Source organism: Loxodonta africana, chromosome 1, assembly GCF_030014295.1.
Source record: "Loxodonta africana isolate mLoxAfr1 chromosome 1, mLoxAfr1.hap2, whole genome shotgun sequence".
Lineage (NCBI taxonomy): Eukaryota > Metazoa > Chordata > Mammalia > Proboscidea > Elephantidae > Loxodonta > Loxodonta africana.
Genome location: NC_087342.1, coordinates 203089008 through 203107773, shown reverse-complemented (window position 1 = coordinate 203107773; position 18766 = coordinate 203089008). Strand labels below are relative to the sequence as shown.

The following is an 18766-nucleotide window of genomic DNA, read 5'->3' as shown; positions in this document are numbered from 1 at the left end:
TTCATTATAATAATTTTCTTGAGGTGCCCTTTGAAGCCTGTTCAGCTCTTTTACTTCATTTCTTTTCGTTTTAGCTACTCAAATTCAAGAGCAGGTTTCAGAGTCTCCTCTGACATCCATTTTGGTCTTTTCTTTCTTTCCTGTCTTTTTAATGACCTCTTAGTTTCTTAATGCATGGTGTCCTTGATGTCATCCCATGACTTGTCTGGTCTTCAGTCATTAGTGTTCAGTGCATCCAATCTATTCTTTAGGTGGTTTCTAAATTCAGGTAGGATATACTCAAGGGCATAGTTTGGCTCTCATGGACGTGTTTTAATTTTCTTCAGCTTCAGCTTGCATATGAGCAATTGATGGTCTGTTCTGAAGTTGGCCCTGGCCTTGTTCTGACTGATGATATTGAACTTGTCTGTTGTCTCTTTCCACAGATCTAGTCTATTTGATTACTGTGTATTGTATCTGGCAAGGTCCAGATACAATAGTTGCAGATCATGTTGTTGAAAAAAGGTATTTGCAATGATTAAGTTCTTGTTCTTACCAAATTCTATCATGCGATCTCTGGCAGCATTTCCACAATCTCTGGCTGCATTTCCATCACCCAAGGCCGTATTTTCCAGGTACTGATCCTTCTTTGTTTCCAGCTTTCACATTCCAATCACCGGTAATTATCAGTGCATCTTGACTGCATGTTTGATCAATTTCACATTGTAGAAGCTGGTAAAAAAATCTTCGGTTTCTTCGTCTTTGGCCTTAATGGTTGGTACATAAATTTGAATAATAGTCGTATTAACTGGTCTTCCTTGTAGGCATGTGTGTATTATCCTGTCACTGACAGCATTGTACTTAAGAATGGATCTTGAAATTTTTTTATGACTATGAATATGATACCATTCCTCTTCAATTTATCCTTCCTGGCATAGGAGACCATATGACTGTCTAATTTAGAATGGCCCATATCAGTCCATTTCAGCTCACTACTACATAGAGTATCGATCTGTATGCATTCCGTTTCATTTTTGATGACTTCCAGTTTTCCTAGATTCACGCTTTGCACATTCCATGTTCCCATTCTTCTCATTTTGAGTCTTGCCACATCAGCAAATGAAAGTCCTGAAAATTTTACTCCATTCACATCATTAGGGTCTTCTCAGTTTTGAGGAGGCATCTCTTCCTCAGTTGTCTTTTGAGTGCCCTCCAACCTGAGGGGCTCTTCTTCTGGCAGTATATCAGATAATGTCCTACTGCTATTCATAAAGTTCTCAGTGGCCAGTTTTTTTAGAAGTAGATTGCCAGGTCTTAGTCTTCTTAGTCTTGAGGCTCTGCTGAAACCTGTCCATCATGGGTAACCCTTCTGGTGTTTGCAATACTGATGGCATAGCTTCCAGTATCAGGTAACACACAAGCCACCACAGTATGACAGACTGACAGATGAGTGTTAGTTATAGTTATACTAAAAAAACCCATTGCTGTCGAGTGGATTCCGACTCATAGTGACCCTGTAAGACAGAGTAGAACTGCCCCATAGGGTTTCCAAGGAGCCGTTGATGGATTCAAACTGCCGACCTTTTGGTTAGCAGCCATAGCTTTTAACCGCTCTGCCACCAGGGCCCCTATAGTTATGCAGTATTTAATAATTTCACATTTTGCCAATCAAGTTGTTTTATTAATGTTCAGCATTTAAAGTGTGTTAGACTGGTAGGAATTTCTAATCACTTGTTGAATGCTCTAATTTCATGGCTTAGTAATTTCATTGTCCTTTTCCTATAGTGATTTGAACTAATTACAGATTCATTTTTCCAGTTGCCCAGCAGGAAGCTGAAATGTTCAAACACTACAATGGAACATTCCCGTTGCCTGGAATACACCAGAGTCAAGATGCGTTGTGCACCTGTCCTAAGCTGCCCCATCAAGGCTCCTTCCAGATTGATGACTTTGCCTACACTGAAGACTCTTCAGTGAAGTTGCAGCAAGTAAAACAGAGGCTTGAGTCTGTCACGGTATGTTTAATTAATTTATGCAGTTGGGAAGCTGGAAATTTTGGAATAATTTCTGTCCTTTTTTACATTGCAGTGCCAATAAATGTTAATTTAATGAAGTAAGTTAATTACTTAAAACTAGGCTTTGTCATACTTTTATAGTTCCTTTAAAGTACTTGTTCTAAAAGCACTAATTGCAGTAGTCAGACTTAACATAGGATATTCCATCATGCTTTCCTGGCTCAGTAGCTCTGTACAGGCCAGGCCAGGCCCTGGTAACGAGGGAGGGCTGTGAGCCAGAAGAGCACGCTTAGGGTTTACCACATGCCTATAACTATCTCCTGGTAAGTAAGGAGTGACTATGGCCTTCTCTGCGCTGGCCCAGCAGGACCCCTGAGGAGAGAGATGGTCTTGCAGCGGGGTTAGACACTCTTCGTATGAATTTTCAGAGCCTTGCAAAAGGACCACTTCTAGGAGGACAGATAACGTGTAAACAAGCAATTTCTGCCTGGTTATTCAAAATTCTTTATAATCTTACCGAAAACCTCATGCTTGCTTCTCAAACTTCAGTGTGTATCAGAATCACCTGCCAGACTTTTCAAAACACAGATTGCTAAGCTCTACCCCCAAAGTTTCTGATTGAGCAGGTCAGGGTGGTACTGAGATTTTGCATTCCAACAAGTTCACGGGTGATTTTGAAAAAGTCCTAGGACCACATTTTCAGAATAGTTGATCTAGTTCACAGTTCCTGGCACTTAGTAAGAACTTGATAAATATATGTCGAGCATCATTATCTAAACTAAGCTCCTTAAGGGCAGTTCTAGTGTTGTCTTCTTTTGTAGTTCCTAGTTTAGGCATGGAAACCCTGGTGGTGTAGTGGTTAAGTGCTGTGGCTGCTAACCAAAGGGTTGGTAGTTCGAATCCACCAGGCACTCCTTGGAAACTCTGTGGGGCAGTTCTACCCTGTCCTGTAGGGCCACTATGAGTGGGAATCAACTCGACAGCACTGGGTTTTTTTTGTGTGTGTGTGTGTGTTTAGAGAACAAAAACTGTTTCCTCTGGCCGTCTTGCTGTCTTCATTTCAGGGAGGTCAGTCTCTTCTGCCTCCTGGAACCTGCTCCCTTGGGTTGTCTGTCTCCAAAGACCTTACTCCCTGTTGACTTATTTTTCCAATTCTTGACCCACCTCCTCGATTTCTTATTCTCTAACTGACATTGCCTTCCTGCCAACATACATCCACACACTGATAACCTGCCAGCATACTCTGCTTGTTGCAAGAGGAACCACCCAGTCCTGCACATCTATGCACTAACTCTGTAGGCAGTGCTGACCAGGTACAGCTTGGCCTTGTGGATTGAATTCAACAGTTAGAACTTCAAAACTTTTTTATCTCAAATACTTATTATTGAAGTGCTTAAGACAGTCCAAAGGACACAGAAATGTTTGCCGTATTCTTACGCAAATAGCGTGTGCCTTTACGGTTGTTTGCCAGCTACGCCCTCACCCTGTGAGGTATTTTCATAAGCACCACTGTGCCAATTTTTTTTTACACGTTGCTGTAAAAAAAAATTAACATAATGTGCTTACAAAAATACCTTGCGAGGGGAGGGTGTGGTTGGTAAACCATCATAAAAGGTGTGCATTATTTGTGTAAAAATACAGTAATCCTTCACCTTGATTTGCATAAAGTCTTTTAAAACCAAAAAAACCAAACCAGTTGCCATGAAGTCGATTCTGACTAGCCACGATAAAGTACGCCAACTATAATGTAAGGAGGAGTGTTTTAATAATACGTTCTGCATATAAAATGCTAGCGTTGTCTTCTTTAATGTGGCATGGCGGTGATTACTGCCTGGGTTTTATAGAGACGAAAACTCTTCCTGTTCAAAAGGGAGATATAAAGTGTTAAGGGTTTTTCAGCTTGAAAAGAGTGTACGCATGATCTCCCTTGTGCTTTTTAAAAAGCTGAAATTTTACAAGTTTATCAAAAGCAGCAGTACCTAAATTTTTTTCCACATATAACTGTTGAGCCCCTACTGGTGCTAAGTACTGTGCTGGAACTTTATATGTAAACAAGTGAAAGAGACCCAGAAGTTACTAAACATACAGTTGAAGCAAGAGAAAGTGGTATTGGCCAAATTATGCAGAGTTAAGTGAACAAGAGTAGGCGACAGTATTGAGTGTCCCAGGAGTAAATTCCCTCCACAGTCAAAAAACTAAACAGAGGAATAGAAGATTAGGCCTCAGGTCAGCAGAGCCATGTCATACGAATGCTGAAATACACCAGAAACCAGATTAGGAGCTGCACATACACCCTGTATAGCCTAAGCTCAAGGGGTAAAATTGATTGGTGCCCAAGGAGACTGATAAATCTCATTTCAGGGAGGGCAGAATTGAGAAGCTTACGTGCATTAAAGCAGGGAAGTAATAAGGCAGCGTATTTCTGAGAATGACTTGCTGTAAGAAACAGAAGAATAATTTAGATTTTGTCTCAGTAAAAAAGAAGAAATCAGGCCTCTGTTAAGGCGAGATGAAAAGACAATCTGAGATTTTGATAACAAAGATAATCTGGCTAATAAAAGAAAAAATTTAAAGGCTTTAAGGCAAGCTCGAGTTGAATTACACATTGCAAATGTTAAAGGGGAGAATTGGCGCTGCAAGATATCACATCAGCAGTGTAGACTAGAGTCTGATTTCAGAAGCTTCATTCCTAAGAGAGAGGTGGCAATTATAGTGACGAGTGTAGCCCTAGGGTCCAGTTGCCTGGGCATAGGCTAGAGGTAGGCTCCACCCTGTGCCAGCTTGTGATGCTGGATAAGTTAACTAAGCCTTATTTTCCTCGTTTATAAAATCAGTATCATATTTCTTATCTTACAGGAATTGTAAGATTTAGTGAGATCCTCAATGTAAAGCTTTTAACGGAGTGTTTGATCTGTTGTACCACTGATAAATGTTAGTTGTTATTATTGATAATGAGAAAAAAGATGATGAGTATTAGAGGTAGATATGGACCGCTTATGGGTTTGAAAATGGTTTATGCCAGTTTTGAAAAAAGGTCGATTAATTTTCTCTACCTCACAGGAGTTTATATGTTTTAATGATTAATGATAACCAACATGTACTTAATTATTACTGATAACTGACAATATATTTTTGGTACTTGCTGAGTGGTTTACATGCTTCATCTTACTTAATCATCAAAACTGTCCCGTAGGATAGGTGCTGATATTATCCCCATTTTAAGAAGAGGAAGTTGAGGCTTACTGTAGTCAAGCGACATCCCCAAGGTCATTCAGCTTGTAAGCTAGGAAGCAGCTAGTTAGCTAGTACAGCTAGTAGGCATTGGAGCTAAGATTCATTCCAGGCAGTCAGACTCCCGTGTCCACAGTAGGTTATCATGTCACTAAAAAGTGATTGAATTACTGATATCCTTTAGACACAGTGTCTGTCTCTTAGAAATTTCTGGATAAGAAAATTGACATTCCTCTCTTTCCATTCTTTTTTCTAGATTCCACATTGATTGACTGTTACCATTTTTCTCTAGTTCCATACTATACCCACCCATTGTTGACCAGTCGATTCTGACTCATAGCGACCCTACAAGACAGGGTAGAACTGCCCCATAGAGTTTCCAAGGAGCGTCTGGTGAATTTGAACAATGACATTTTGGTTAGCAGCCAAACTCTTAACCACTACGCCACCAGGGTTTTTATACTAGGCTGATGATATATGGTGGTTAACCCTAATTGTACTTGAATATTTTTGGTATGTCCTTAACAGGAAATTTTCAAATCATCCATTGTACAAAACATTGATTTTTACTGGCTTCTCTTTAAAACATGATCTTTTCTTAGCCTTGTCCCAGCAAAAGAAAGGCAGTTCCTTTCTATAGCTCCTTCATTACTGGTTACACACTTTACCATTCAGTAGGGTTTTTTATTAGATTTCATCTGAAATAAATCATTAATACGAGAATTATGTGTACTGTTACTGTGAGTGCTAGAGATAATTGCCTACTGTGATTAATTCAGGGTGTGTCTTTTAGATCTGGTAATGTACAATTTTAGTATTTATGCTAGGTTTATTGATGAGAGAAGTTTTTTGTGGGAGGTATCTGTGGACCCTCAGAAGTCTGTTTGTCAGTACCTTTTGTTTTGGCGAGTATTTTAGATGGTGGATTTGTACTGCTGACCTTTTGGTAAGCAGCTTTAGCTCTTAATTACTATGCAACCAGGGCTCCAAACATGTCCTTAAGTCTCTTTAATTTATACTCTTTCCAGCTCATTGGAAATGCAGAGTGACAGCTGCAGGATGATGAAAAAAGTAAACTCTCCCACATGTTGACTTTGGTTATTAGAAGGTTAACAACTGAATGTGTTGAAAAGAGTCAATTTTTTATTTAAATGAAATTATGAATATATGTTTATTTTATTGTATTGCATTTCTTTTAGGAGGTGATACGAGCCTGTGCTGCAAAGGTAAGTAGTTTTTAATACCAGGAAGAGAACTTTGAAACTATAGTTTTGGTTGTGATGCACCAAAGAAATGGAATGCACTGTTCATAGTTTTTAGTAGAACTTTAAAAAAATTAATCTGATTTGTGCTTTCCTTCTTGAGTTCAAATTTATCAGGCAATTATACAGTACAACCTGTCAAAGCCAGAACCTGTGTAAGGTGGACCTCTCAGAGAAGGAAAACTCAAATACATCCCACTTGCAGAGAGTGATAGAGAAGTGGTAAGACTGCACCCTGTCGAAAGCAGAAAATTTTCGAGACCCAGAAAAATAAGGCAGTCCCATCAAGTTCCAGCTCTCACAGGTTTTACTGTAATACTGAAATGCAAGAATTTATTAAGGGTTATATTTAGTAGGTGGCCTCACATTTTTAAAGGGTTAAGAATACTAAGTGATTGGGGGCCCCATGCGTCTGTCAGTTTGTCATACTGTAGGGGCATGTGTGTTGCTGTGATGCTGGAAGCTATGTAGCTGTTATTCAAATACCAGCAGGGTCACCCATGGTGGATAGGTTTCAGCTGAGCATTCAGACGAAGACTAGGAAGAATCACCCAGCAGTGTGCTTCTGAAAAGAAGTAGCCGGTGAAAACCTTATGAATAGCTGCGGAACATTGTCTGATATAGTGCCAGAAGATGAGCCCCTCGGGTTTGAAGGTACTCAAAATATTGAGGGAGACTCATTAACAACCTGCATTATGCAGATGATACAACCTTGCTTACTAAAAGTGAAGAGGACTTGAAGCACTTACTGATGAAGGTAAAAGACCACAGCCTTCAGTGTGGATTACACCTCAACATAAAGAAAACAAAAATCCTTACAACTGGACCATTAAGCAACAACACGATAAATGGAGAAAAGTTTGAGGTTGTCAAGGATTTCATTTTACTCGGATGCACAACCAACACCCATGGGAGCAACAGTCAAGAAATCAAAGGATGCATTGCATTGGGCATATCAGCTGCAAGAAATCTCTTTTAAAGTGTTCAAAAGCAAAGATGTCACCTTGAGGACTAAGGTGCGCCTGACCCAAGCCATGGTGTTTTCAATCGCTTCATGCATGCGAAAGCTGGCAGTGAATATGAAGAACCGAAGAATTGATGCCTTTGAATTGTGGTGTTGGCAAAAAATATTGAATATACCATGGAATGCCAAAAGAACAAACAAACCTCTCTTGGGAGAAATATAACCAGAATGCTCCTTAGAAGCAAGGTTGGCGAGAGCTCGTCCCACATACTTTGGACATGTTATCAGGAATGATGAGTCCCTGGAGGGACTTAGTAAAGTAGAGGGTCAGCAAAAAAGAGGAAGACCCTCAACAAGATGTGTTGACACAGGGGCTGCAACAAAGGGCTCAAGCGTAGCAACAATTGTGAGGATGGTGCATGACCTAGCAGTGTTAACATTCTGTTGTGCATAGGGTAGCTATGAGTTGGAACTGAGGCGAGGACACTTAACAACAATAACAGCAAAGTGATTGGGGTGTACTTTCAGTAAAGAACTAGCAAAGTCATTTCATTTTCTGAGGGAAATATTCTATCATACTTAATATACAAGAGACACCAACCCAGTTCCAGTGGCTGTATGCTGAGGAAATTGTATAAACTTTGCACACATGCAGGCTACACACAAATAGCAATAATATACTGGGGTGATAATGCTCTTGATCATTCACAAATGTCTTTCACACTTCTTATCATGAAAGACAGATTAGATATTATAGTCATTCCAATTTTAGGAAGAAGGAAACTGAGACTTATTGGGTTTAAGTGATTGTCTGAGGTGCCAGAGTCAATCTAAAACTGATAGTATAGTATACAAAAAGCTCTTGATGATTGAACAATTCCAGTTAAATTGTATTTGCCATGCTTTCAAGTGCAGCAACTTTCCTCCTTTTAAAAACAGGGCTATTTTATGTGTAACCTTTAACTCATTTATGAAGAAAGTAAATTTTAATTTAAGTTGGAATGGCACCATGTTCTTTCTTCCCCCATCTTCTCTTCTCCCCACTCCCCAAATTTAAACGAGACATCCATTTATTCATCAACTATTTATTGAGATACATGTAACTTGTCAGAAACCGTTTTAGGGCTAATGAAGTGAAGGACACTCTCCTTTCCTTCAAGACATTGAAGCCTAGTTGAGAGACTTTCTTAGCACGTGATAGATACCAATTGTTTCTTGGAAGAAATAATTACACAGATAATCATTTAAATTATAATTATGTATGTCATGAAGTAGAGGAGTGAGACATCTAGAAGGAGAAGAATTAGAATGGTGTTAGTACTTACAAAGACTGCTTCATATATTATCAGTGCAGTGGAAAATTTTTATTTCATTCAGTAGGCACCTACTACCATGTGTCAGGCATTTGGAATGCAGAAGTAAGTGGGCTATTGTGTATTTCCTCACAGAGCATCTTACAGGAGGAAACATGCCAAAAAACACTGGGCTTACCCCATCACTGAGCTGTCCAGTATCAGTCAAGACCCATCACTTTTTTACCTAATTATCACAAGACAGCAGGATATGGAATATAGACAAGGGGAAGGAAGACGGGGAAAAAAGAGAACAAGCTATGTTCTGGCTTGGGCTGCAGATGTTCAGGAAACTTGTTCCTGATAGCAATGATTGGTGTAATGATTGTAGCTCCAAGATTACTAAATCTTCTTAACTATGCGTGGTGTATAAAAATGGAGGCAAGAAATTAGTTTATTCTCTGACTGGCAATTTAGAACTCTCTTTATTTAACAGATGTACTGCATACCCTCCTGTCTTAGTCATCTAGTGCTGCCATAACAGAAATACCACAAGTGGATGGCTCTAACAAAGAGAAGTTTGTCTTCTTAACAGTAAAGTAGGCTAGAAGTCCAAATTCAGGGCATCAGCTCCAGGGGAAGGCTCACTCTCTTTTGGCTCTCAATGAAGGTCTTCCTCATCAATATTCCCCTAGACTAGGAGCTTTTCTGCACAGGAACCCTGGGTCTAAAGGACTTGCTCTGCTCCTGGTGCTTCTTTCTTGGTGGTATGAGGTACCCAACTCTCTGCTTGCTTCCCTTTCTTTTTATCTCTTGAGAGATAAAAGGTGGTACAGGCCACACTCCAGGGAAACTCCCTTTATATTGGTTCAGGGAGGTGACCTGAGTAAGGGCAGTGTTACAATCCCACTCTAATCCTCTTAACGTAAAATTATAATTACAAAATGAAAGACAACACAGGATACTGGGAATTATGGCCTAACCAAGTTAATACACACATTTTGGGGGGGACATAATTCAGTCCATGACACTTCCTTTTGTAATGATGTCTGAATGTCCAGAGAATAAAATATTTTCCCAACATTTGGAAAGGTTTTATGGAGAAGGACCCCTATTAATCTGTAAATTCCTTGATGATTGATGACCACATCATTCATCTTTATATCCCCAGTACGTAACAAAGATTGAATAAATACTTGTTTTAAAAATGATTACATATTTGAAAATCAATTCAGATCTTGAGAGATTAACCTTCTTAGTGTCTTTATCCTTTTTTTATAAGAGTACTTATTCACATACCATAATGTCCACCCATTTAAAATGTAAAAATCAGTGGTTTTTACTATATTTGTAGAGTTGTGCAACTATCACGACCTTCAATTTTATCAGCCCCCCCCCAAAGAAACCCTATCTCTCTTAGCAGTCATTCCGCATTCTCACTGCCCCCTCACCGAAACTCCTGGCAACCACTGAATATACTTTCTACCTCTATAGATTTGCCTATTCTTGACATTTCATATACAGAGAATCATATAATATGTGATCCCTTGTAAATGGCTCCTTACTCTTAAGTTTTTAAAGTTCCTCTGTGTTGTAGCATCTATCAGTACTACTGTTTATTGCTGAATAATGTTCACTTTTATCCATTCATATAATACTTAATATTTATTTACGTATTCATCAGTTGATAGACATTTGGGTTGTTTCCACTTCTAGGCTACTAAGAATAATGTTGCTGTGGATATGCTTGTAGAAGTTTTGTTATGAACATATGTGCTCATTTCTCTAGGGTTTTATACCCAGGAGCAGAATTTCTGGGTCATGAGGTAGCCAGTGTCTACCATTTGAGGTACTGCCCAACTGTCTTCCAAAGTGGCTGCACCATTGTAGAATTGCAGGAGCAATGTGTGAGAGTTCCAATTTTTACACATCCTAACCAGCACTTGTTCTTGTCTTTTTTATTATAGTCATTCTAGTGGGTGTGAGGTGGTATCTCATTGTGATTTTAATTTACCTAATGACTACTGTTGTCATTTGTGTATCTTCTTTGGAGAAATGTCTATTCAAATCTTTCTCCCATTTTTTAAGTTGGATTGTCTGTCCTTTTTTATTGTTGAGTTGAAGAGGACATTGTTTTCTGGATACAGATCACTTACGAGATATATGATTTACAAATATTTTCTCCCATTCTGTGGGTTGTCTTTTCACTCTCACTTTCTTGATGGTGTCCTTTGAGGGGCAAAAATTTTTTCATTTTGATGATGTCCATTTTATCTAATTTTTCTTTTGTTGTTTGTGACTTTGGTGTCACATCTAAGAAACCATTGCCTAACCCAGGGTCATAAACATTTACTTCTATGAAGTTGTCAAGGATTTTATTTTACTTAGATCCACAATCAATACCTATGGAAGCAGTAGTCGAGAAATCAAAAGACACATTTCATTGGGCAAATATGCTGCGAAAGACCTCTTTAAAGTTGAAAAAGTTGAAAAGCAAGGATATCAGTCACCTTGAAGACTAAGGTACACCTGACCCAACTCATGGTGTTTTCATTCGCCTCATATGCACATGAAAACTAGACAATGAATAAGGAAGACCAAAGAAGAATTGATGCCTTTGAATTGTGTTGATGAAAAATATTGAAAATACCATGAACTGCCAAAAGAACAAGCAAATCTGTACAACCATAATGCTCCTTAGAAACAGGGATGGCAAGACTATGTCTCACATACTTCAGACATGTTATCAGGAGAGATCAGTCCCTGGAGAAGGACATCATGCTTGGTAAAGCAGAGGGCCATCGAAAAAGACAAAGACCCTCAGCAAGATGGATTGACACAGTGGCTGCAACAGTGGTTCCAAGCATAACAACGATGGTGATGATGGTGCAAGACCAGGCGGTGTTCTGTTGTACATAGGGTCACTATGACTTGGAACCGACTCCACGGCACCTAACAGCAGCAACAGCAACAACATGTTTTCTTACGTTTAGGTCTGTGATCTTTTTTTTTTTTTAATAATAATTTTTATTGAGCTTTAAGTGAACGTTTACAAATCAAGTCAGTCTGTCACATACAAGCTTATATACACCTTACTCCTTACTCCCACTTACTCTCTCCCTAATGAGTCAGCCATTCCAGTCTTTCCTTTCATGACAATTTTGCTAGTTTCTAACCCTCTCTACCCTCCCATCTCCCCTCCAGACAGGAGATGCCAACACAGTCTCAAGTGTCCACCTGATACAAGTAGCTCACTCTTCATCAGCATCTCTCTCCTACCCATTGTCCAGTCCCTTCCATGTCTGATGAGTTATCTTCGGGAATGGTTCCTATCCTGAGCCAACAGAAGGTTTGGGGACCATGACCGCCAGGATTCCTCTAGTCTCGGTCAGACCATTAAGTCTGGTCTTTTTATGAGAATTTGGGGTCTGCATCCCACTGATCTCCTGCTCCCTCAGGGGTTCTCTGTTGTGCTCCCTGTCAGGGCAGTCATCAGTTGTGGCCGGGCACCATCTAGTTCTTCTGGTCTCAGGATGATGTAAGTCTCTAGTTCATGTGGCCCTTTCTGTCTCTTGGGCTCATAGTTATCATGTGACCTTGGTGTTCTTCATTCTCCTTTGCTTCAGGTGGGTTGAGACCAATTGATGCATCTTAGATGGATGCTTGTTAGCATTTAGGACCCCAGACGCAACATTTCAAAGTGGGATGCAGAATGTTTTCGTAATAGAATTATTTTGCCAATTGACTTTGAAGTCCCCTTAAGCCATAGTCCCCAAACCCCTGCCCTTGCTCCGCTGACCTTCAAAGCTTTCAGTTTATCCCGGAAACTTCTTTGCTTTTGGTCCAGTCCATTTGAGCTGACCTTCCATGTATTGAGTATTGTCCTTCCCTTCACCTAAAGTAGTTCTTATCTACTAAGTAATCAGTAAATAACCCTCTCCCACCCTCCCTCCCTCCCCTCTTCGTAACCACAAAAGTATGTGTTCTTCTCAGTTTATACTGTTTCTCAAGATCTTGTAATAGTGGTCTTATACAATATTTGTCCTTTTGCCTCTGATTAGTTTTGCTCAGCATAATGCCTTCCAGGTTCCTCCATGTCATGAAATGTTCCACAGATTCGTCACTGTTCTTTATCGATGTGTAGTATTCCATTGTGTGAATATACCATAATTTATTTAACCATTCATCCATTGATGGACACCTTGGTTGCCTCCAGCTTTTTGCTATTGTAAACAGAGCTGCAATAAACATGGGTGTGCATATATCTGTTTGTGTGAAGGCTCTTGTTTCTCTAGGGTATATTCCGAGGAGTGGGATTTCTGGGTTGTATGGTAGTTCTATTTCTAACTTTTTAAGAAAACGCCAGATAGATTTCCAAAGTGGTTGTAGCATTTTACATTCCCACCAGCAGTGTAGAAGTGTTCCAATCTCTCCGCATCCTCTCCAACATTTATTCTTTTGTGTTTTTTGGATTAATGCCAGCCTTGTTGGAGTGAGATGGAATCTCATCGTAGTTTTAATTTGCATTTCTCTAATGGCTAATGATCGAGAGCATTTTCTCATGTATCTGTTAGCTGCCTGAATATCTTCTTTAGTGAAGTGTGTGTTCATATCCTTTGCCCACTTCTTGATTGGGTTGTTTGTCTTTTTATGGTTGAGTTTTGACAGAATCATACAGATTTTAGAGATCAGGTGCTGGTCGGAGATTTCATACCTGAAAATTCTTTCCCAATCTGTAGGTGGTCTTTTTACTCTTTTGGAGAAGTCTTTAGATAAGCATAGGTGTTTGATTTTTAGGAGCTCCCAGTTATCGGGTTTCTCTTTGTCATTTTTGGTAATGTTTTGTATTCTGTTTATGCCTTGTATTAGGGCTCCTAACATTGTCCCTACTTTTTCTCCCATGATCTTTATCATTTTAGTCTTTATGTTTTGGTCTTTGATCCACTTGGAGTTAGTTTTTGTGCATGGTGTGAGGTATGGGTCCTGTTTCATTTTTTTGCAAATGGATATCCAGTTATGCCAGCACCATTTGTTAAAAAGACTATCTTTTCCCCAATTAACTGACACTGGGCCTTTGTCAAATATCAGCTGCTCATATATGGATGGATTTATATCTGGATTCTCAATTCTGTTCCATTGGTCTATGTGCCTGTTGTTGTACCAGTACCAGGCTGTTTTGACTCTTGTGGCTGTATAATAGGTTCTGAAATCAGGTAGAGTGAGGCCTCCCAGTTTCTTCTTCTTTTTCAGTAATGCTTTAGTTATCCAGGGCTTCTTTCCCTTCCATATGAAGTTGGTGATTTGTTTCTCCATCACATTAAAAAATGTCACTGGAATTTGGATTGGAAGTGCACTGTATGTATAGATGGCTTTTGGTAGAATAGACATTTTTACTATGTTAAGTCTTCCTATCCATGAGCAAGGTATGTTTTTCCACTTAAGTAGGTCCTTTTTAGTTTCTTGTAGTTGTACTTTGTAGTTTTCTTTATATAGGTCTTTTACATCTTTGGTAAGAATTATTCCTAAGTATTTTATCTTCTTGGGGGCTACTGTGAATGGTATTGATTTGGTTATTTCCTCTTCGATATTCTTTTTGTTGATATAGAGGAATCCAAGTGATTTTTGTATGTTTATCTTATAACCTGAGGCTCTGCCAAACTCTTGTATGACTTTAGTAGTTTTCTGGAGGATTCCTTAGGGTTTTCTGTGTATAAGATCACGTCATCTGCAGATAGAGATAATTTTACTTCCTCCTTGCCAATCTGGATGCCCTTTATTTCTTCGTCTAGCCTAGTTGCTCTGGCTAGGACCTCTAGCACAATGTTGAATAAGAGCAGTGATAAAGGGCATCCTTGTCTGGTTCCCATTCTCAAGGGAAATTCTTTCAGGCTCTCTCCATTTAGAGTGATGTTGGCTGTTGGCTTTGTATAGATGCCCTTTATTATGTTGAGGAGTTTTCCTTCAATTCCTATTTTGCTGAGAGTTTTTATCATGAATGGGTGTTGGACTTTGTCAAATGCCTTTTCTGCATCAATTGATAAGATCATGTGGTTTTTTTCCTTAGTTTTATTTATATGGTGGATTACATTAATGGTTTTTCTAATATTAAACCAGCCTTGCACACCTGGTATAAATCCCACTTGGTCGTGGTGGATTATTTTTTTGATATGTTGTTGAATTCTATTGGCTAGAATTTTGTTGAGGATTTTTGCATCTATGTTCATGAGGGATATAGGTCTGTAATTTTCTTTTTTTGTGATGTCTTTACCTGGTTTTGGTATCAGGGTATGGTGGCTTCATAGAATGAGTTAGGCAGTATTCCATCATTTTCTATGCTTTGAAATACCTTCAGTAGTAGTGGTGTTAACTCTTCTCTGAAAGTTTGGTAGAACTCTGCAGTGAAGCCATCCAGGCCAGGGCTTTTTGTTGTTGGGAGTTTTTTGATTACCTTTTCAATCTCTTTTTTTGTTATGGGTCTATTTATTTGTTCTACTTCTGATTGTGTTAGTTTAGGTAGGTAGTGTTTTTCCAGGAATTCATCCATTTCTTCTAGGTTTGCAGATTTGTTAGAGTACAGTTTTTCATAATAATCTGATATGATTCTTTTAATTTCAGTTGGGTCTGTTGTGATGTGGCCCATGTCGTTTCTTATTCGGGTTATTTGTTTCCTTTACTGTATTTCTTTAGTCAGTCTGGCCAATGGTTTATCAATTTTGTTAATTTTTTCAAAGAACCAGCTTTTGGCTTTGTTAATTCTTTCAATTGTTTTTCTGTTCTCTAATTCATTTAGTTCAGCTCTAATTTTTATTATTTGTTTTCTTCTGGTGCCTGATGGATTCTTTTGTTGCTCACTTCCTATTTGTTCAAGTTGTAGGGATAGTTCTCTGATTTTGGCTCTTTCTTCTTTTTGTATGTGTGCATTTATCGATATAAATTGGCCTCTGAGCACTGCTTTTGCTGTGTCCCAGAGGTTTTGATAGGCAGTATTTTCATTCTCGTTGCATTCTATGAATTTCTTTATTCCCTCCTTAATGTCTTCTATAACCCAGTCTTTTTTCAGCAGGGTATTGTTCAGTTTCCAAGTGTTTGATTTCTTTTCCCTAATTTTTCTGTTACTGATTTCCACTTTTGTGGCCTTGTGGTCTGAGAAGATGCTTTGTAATATTCCGATATTTTGGATTCTGCAAAGGTTTGTTTTATGACCTAATATGTGGTCTATTCTAGAGAATGTTCCAAGTGCGCTAGAAAAAAAAGTATACTTTGCAGCAGTTGGGTGGAGAGTTCTGTGTAAGTCAATGAGGTCAAGTTGGTTGATTGTAATAATTAGGTTTTCTGTGTCTCTATTGAGCTTCTTACTGGATGTCCTGTCCTTCTCCGAAAGTGGTGTGTTGAAGTCTCCTACTATAATTGTGGAGGTGGCTATCTCACTTTTCAGTTCTGTTAAAATTTGTTTTATGTATCTTGCAGCCCTGTCATTGGGTTCATAAATATTTAATATGGTTATATCTTCCTGGTCAATTGTCCCTTTTATCATTATGTAGTGTCCTTCTTTATCCTTTGTGATGGATTTAACTTTAAAGTCCATTTTGTCAGAAATTAATATTGCTACCCCTGCTCTTTTTTGCTTATTGTTTGCTTGATACATTTTTTTCCATCCTTTGAGTTTTAGCTTGTTTGTGTCTCTAAGTCTAAGGTGTATCTCTTGTAGGCAGCATATAGACGGGTTGTGTTTCTTTATCCAGTCTGAGACTCTCTGTGTCTTTATTGGTGCGTTTAGTCCATTTACATTCAGCATAATTATAGATAAGCATGTGTTTAGTGCTCTCGTTTTGATGCCTTTTTATGTGTCTTGTTGACAATTTCATTTTTCCACTTTTTTGTGCTGAAACGTTTTTCTTTGTAACTTGTGTGTTCCTCATTTTCATAGTATTTGACTTCATGGTTGCTGAGTTGTTACGTTTTTCTTGGTTTTTATTTTGAGTTATGGAGTTGTTATACCTCTTTATGGTTACCTGAATATATACCCCTATTTTTCTAAGTAAAAACCTAACTTGTGTTGTCCTATATTGCCTTGTATCCCTCTCCATATGGCAGTTCTGTGCCACCTATATTTAGTCCCTCTTTTTGATTGTTGTGATCTTTTACATATTGACTTCAGTGATTCCCTGTTTTGAGCATTTTTTTAATTTAATCTTAATTTGTTTTTGTGATTTCCCTGTTTTAGTTGATATCAGGGTGCTCTGTTCTGTGACCTTGTGTTGTGCTGGTATCTGATATTATTGGTTTTCTGACCAAACAATTCCTTTAGTATTTCTTGTAGCTTTGGTTTGGTTTTTGCAAATTCTCTAAGCTTGTGTTTATCTGTAAATGTCTTAATTTTGCCTTCATATTTGAGAGAGAGTTTTGCTGGCAGTTTTTCTCCCTCAGTGCTCTGTATATGTCATCCCATTGCCTTCTTGCCTGCATGGTGTCTGCTGAGTAGTCTGAACTTATTGAGTCTCCATTGTAGGAGACCTTTCTTATATCCCTGGCTGCTTTTAAAATTTTCTCTTTATCTTTGGTTTTGGCAAGTTTGATGATAATATGTCTCGCTCATTTTCTTTTTAGATCAATCTTAAATGGGGTTCGATGAGCATCTTGGATAGATATCCTTTCGTCTTTCATGATGTCAGGGAAGTTTTCCAGTTTTCCTTCTGTTACTACTTCCTAATTTTACTGCATTGTGGTCAGAAAATATACTTTGTGTGATTTCAGCCTTTTTAAATTTATTGAGACTTTTTTTTGTGATCTGACATATGGTCTGTTTTATGGAGAATGATCCTTGTGCATTGGAGAAGAATTTATTTTGTGCTTTTGTTGAGTGGAATGTTCTATATATGTCATTTGGGTCTAGTTGGTTTATTGTGTTTATTACTGTTTCTAGTTATTTTTCTTGGTATTTGTATAGAGAGGGTTGAGATTTTAGACCATCTTATACCACCATCTTCCCAGAATTCCTTTTTTTTTTAATTTAAAAAATGTGCTGATTTTATTTCCTCACGACATCCCAAAACTGAATGCGAACCGTTAAGCTTTATTTCGACAGTATTTGGGCCCTAAAAGAAATTATGGAATTTCATTTTTGGAATTTTTGTAAAACTTCTGTTTCTAGAACATTGTTTTAAATTTGAGTATTCACCTGTGTAATTTAATGAGTTCTTTACTTTCAAGGCCATTTTTATGTGATTCTTAGTATCAAAAAGTCACAATTGATAAGTCTTGAATACAAGTACCATCTTAGCTTTGAGTAAAGTTTAAAATAATGCACTGCTTGCTATGAGTCGGAAACGACTCGATAGCACTTTTTTTTTTTTTTCATTAGCATTGACTCACTTGACCTTCCATCCAGATCTTATTAGTGTAGCAGCCATTTACTGAAGAAAGACAAAACCTTGGTTCCTTCCCTTCAATAAGATTATGGTCTAGTGGGTAGAAGTTAACAAAATAATAAATACAGGTAGTCCCCAACTTAAGACAGGGCTCTGTACCTACAACTACTCTATTATAAGTTGGTTCTGATGTAAGTCGAATACCTAATTCTTTTTTTTTTTTTAGTTTTCGTTATTATTGTCTTTTTTATCACTGTATTTATAAAGCCAATCTTTATTTTTCTTTGAGGGTTGGAAAGATTACATCTGAAAATGATAACATCAGCAAATTATGCACTGCAACATCGTATGTAGTACATATTTCTAATGATAAGTTGCGTTAAAAAAAAAAGACATCATAACTGCGGTTCATCATAACTCGAATGCATCGCAAGTCAGGAACTACCTGTACATTAAAGTGTTACCAATGTTGTCATAATAGGTGATATAGGACATAGCAGAGAGACAAAGGAGGAAGTGATAAGTTTTATTGGGGATTTCACATGTGATGTAATACTTCAGCTAAGGCTTTTAGGAGTTGGCATCCACAAGGAGGTGCAGACCAGCAGGGAAGGCTGTTCCAAGAACAGCATGCACTAAGTCACAGAGACATGTT

The 18766-nt window shown here is 38.3% G+C and overlaps 1 protein-coding gene across 12 annotated transcripts in view; it reads left to right on the top strand.

Moving 5' to 3' along the window:
- Positions 1–18766, top strand: part of AHI1 (Abelson helper integration site 1) — a 212412-nt gene that overhangs the window by 83971 nt on the left and 109675 nt on the right. For all 12 annotated transcript variants that reach the window (XR_010322954.1, XR_010322959.1, XR_010322957.1 and 9 more), the window contains 2 exons: positions 1798–1994; positions 6425–6451. Coding sequence is in view for 8 of the 12 variants with exons in the window: in XM_064291148.1 (XP_064147218.1) it covers positions 1798–1994; positions 6425–6451 (224 nt within the window). In the remaining 4 variants the exon portion in view is untranslated. The remainder of the gene's footprint in view (positions 1–1797; positions 1995–6424; positions 6452–18766) is intronic.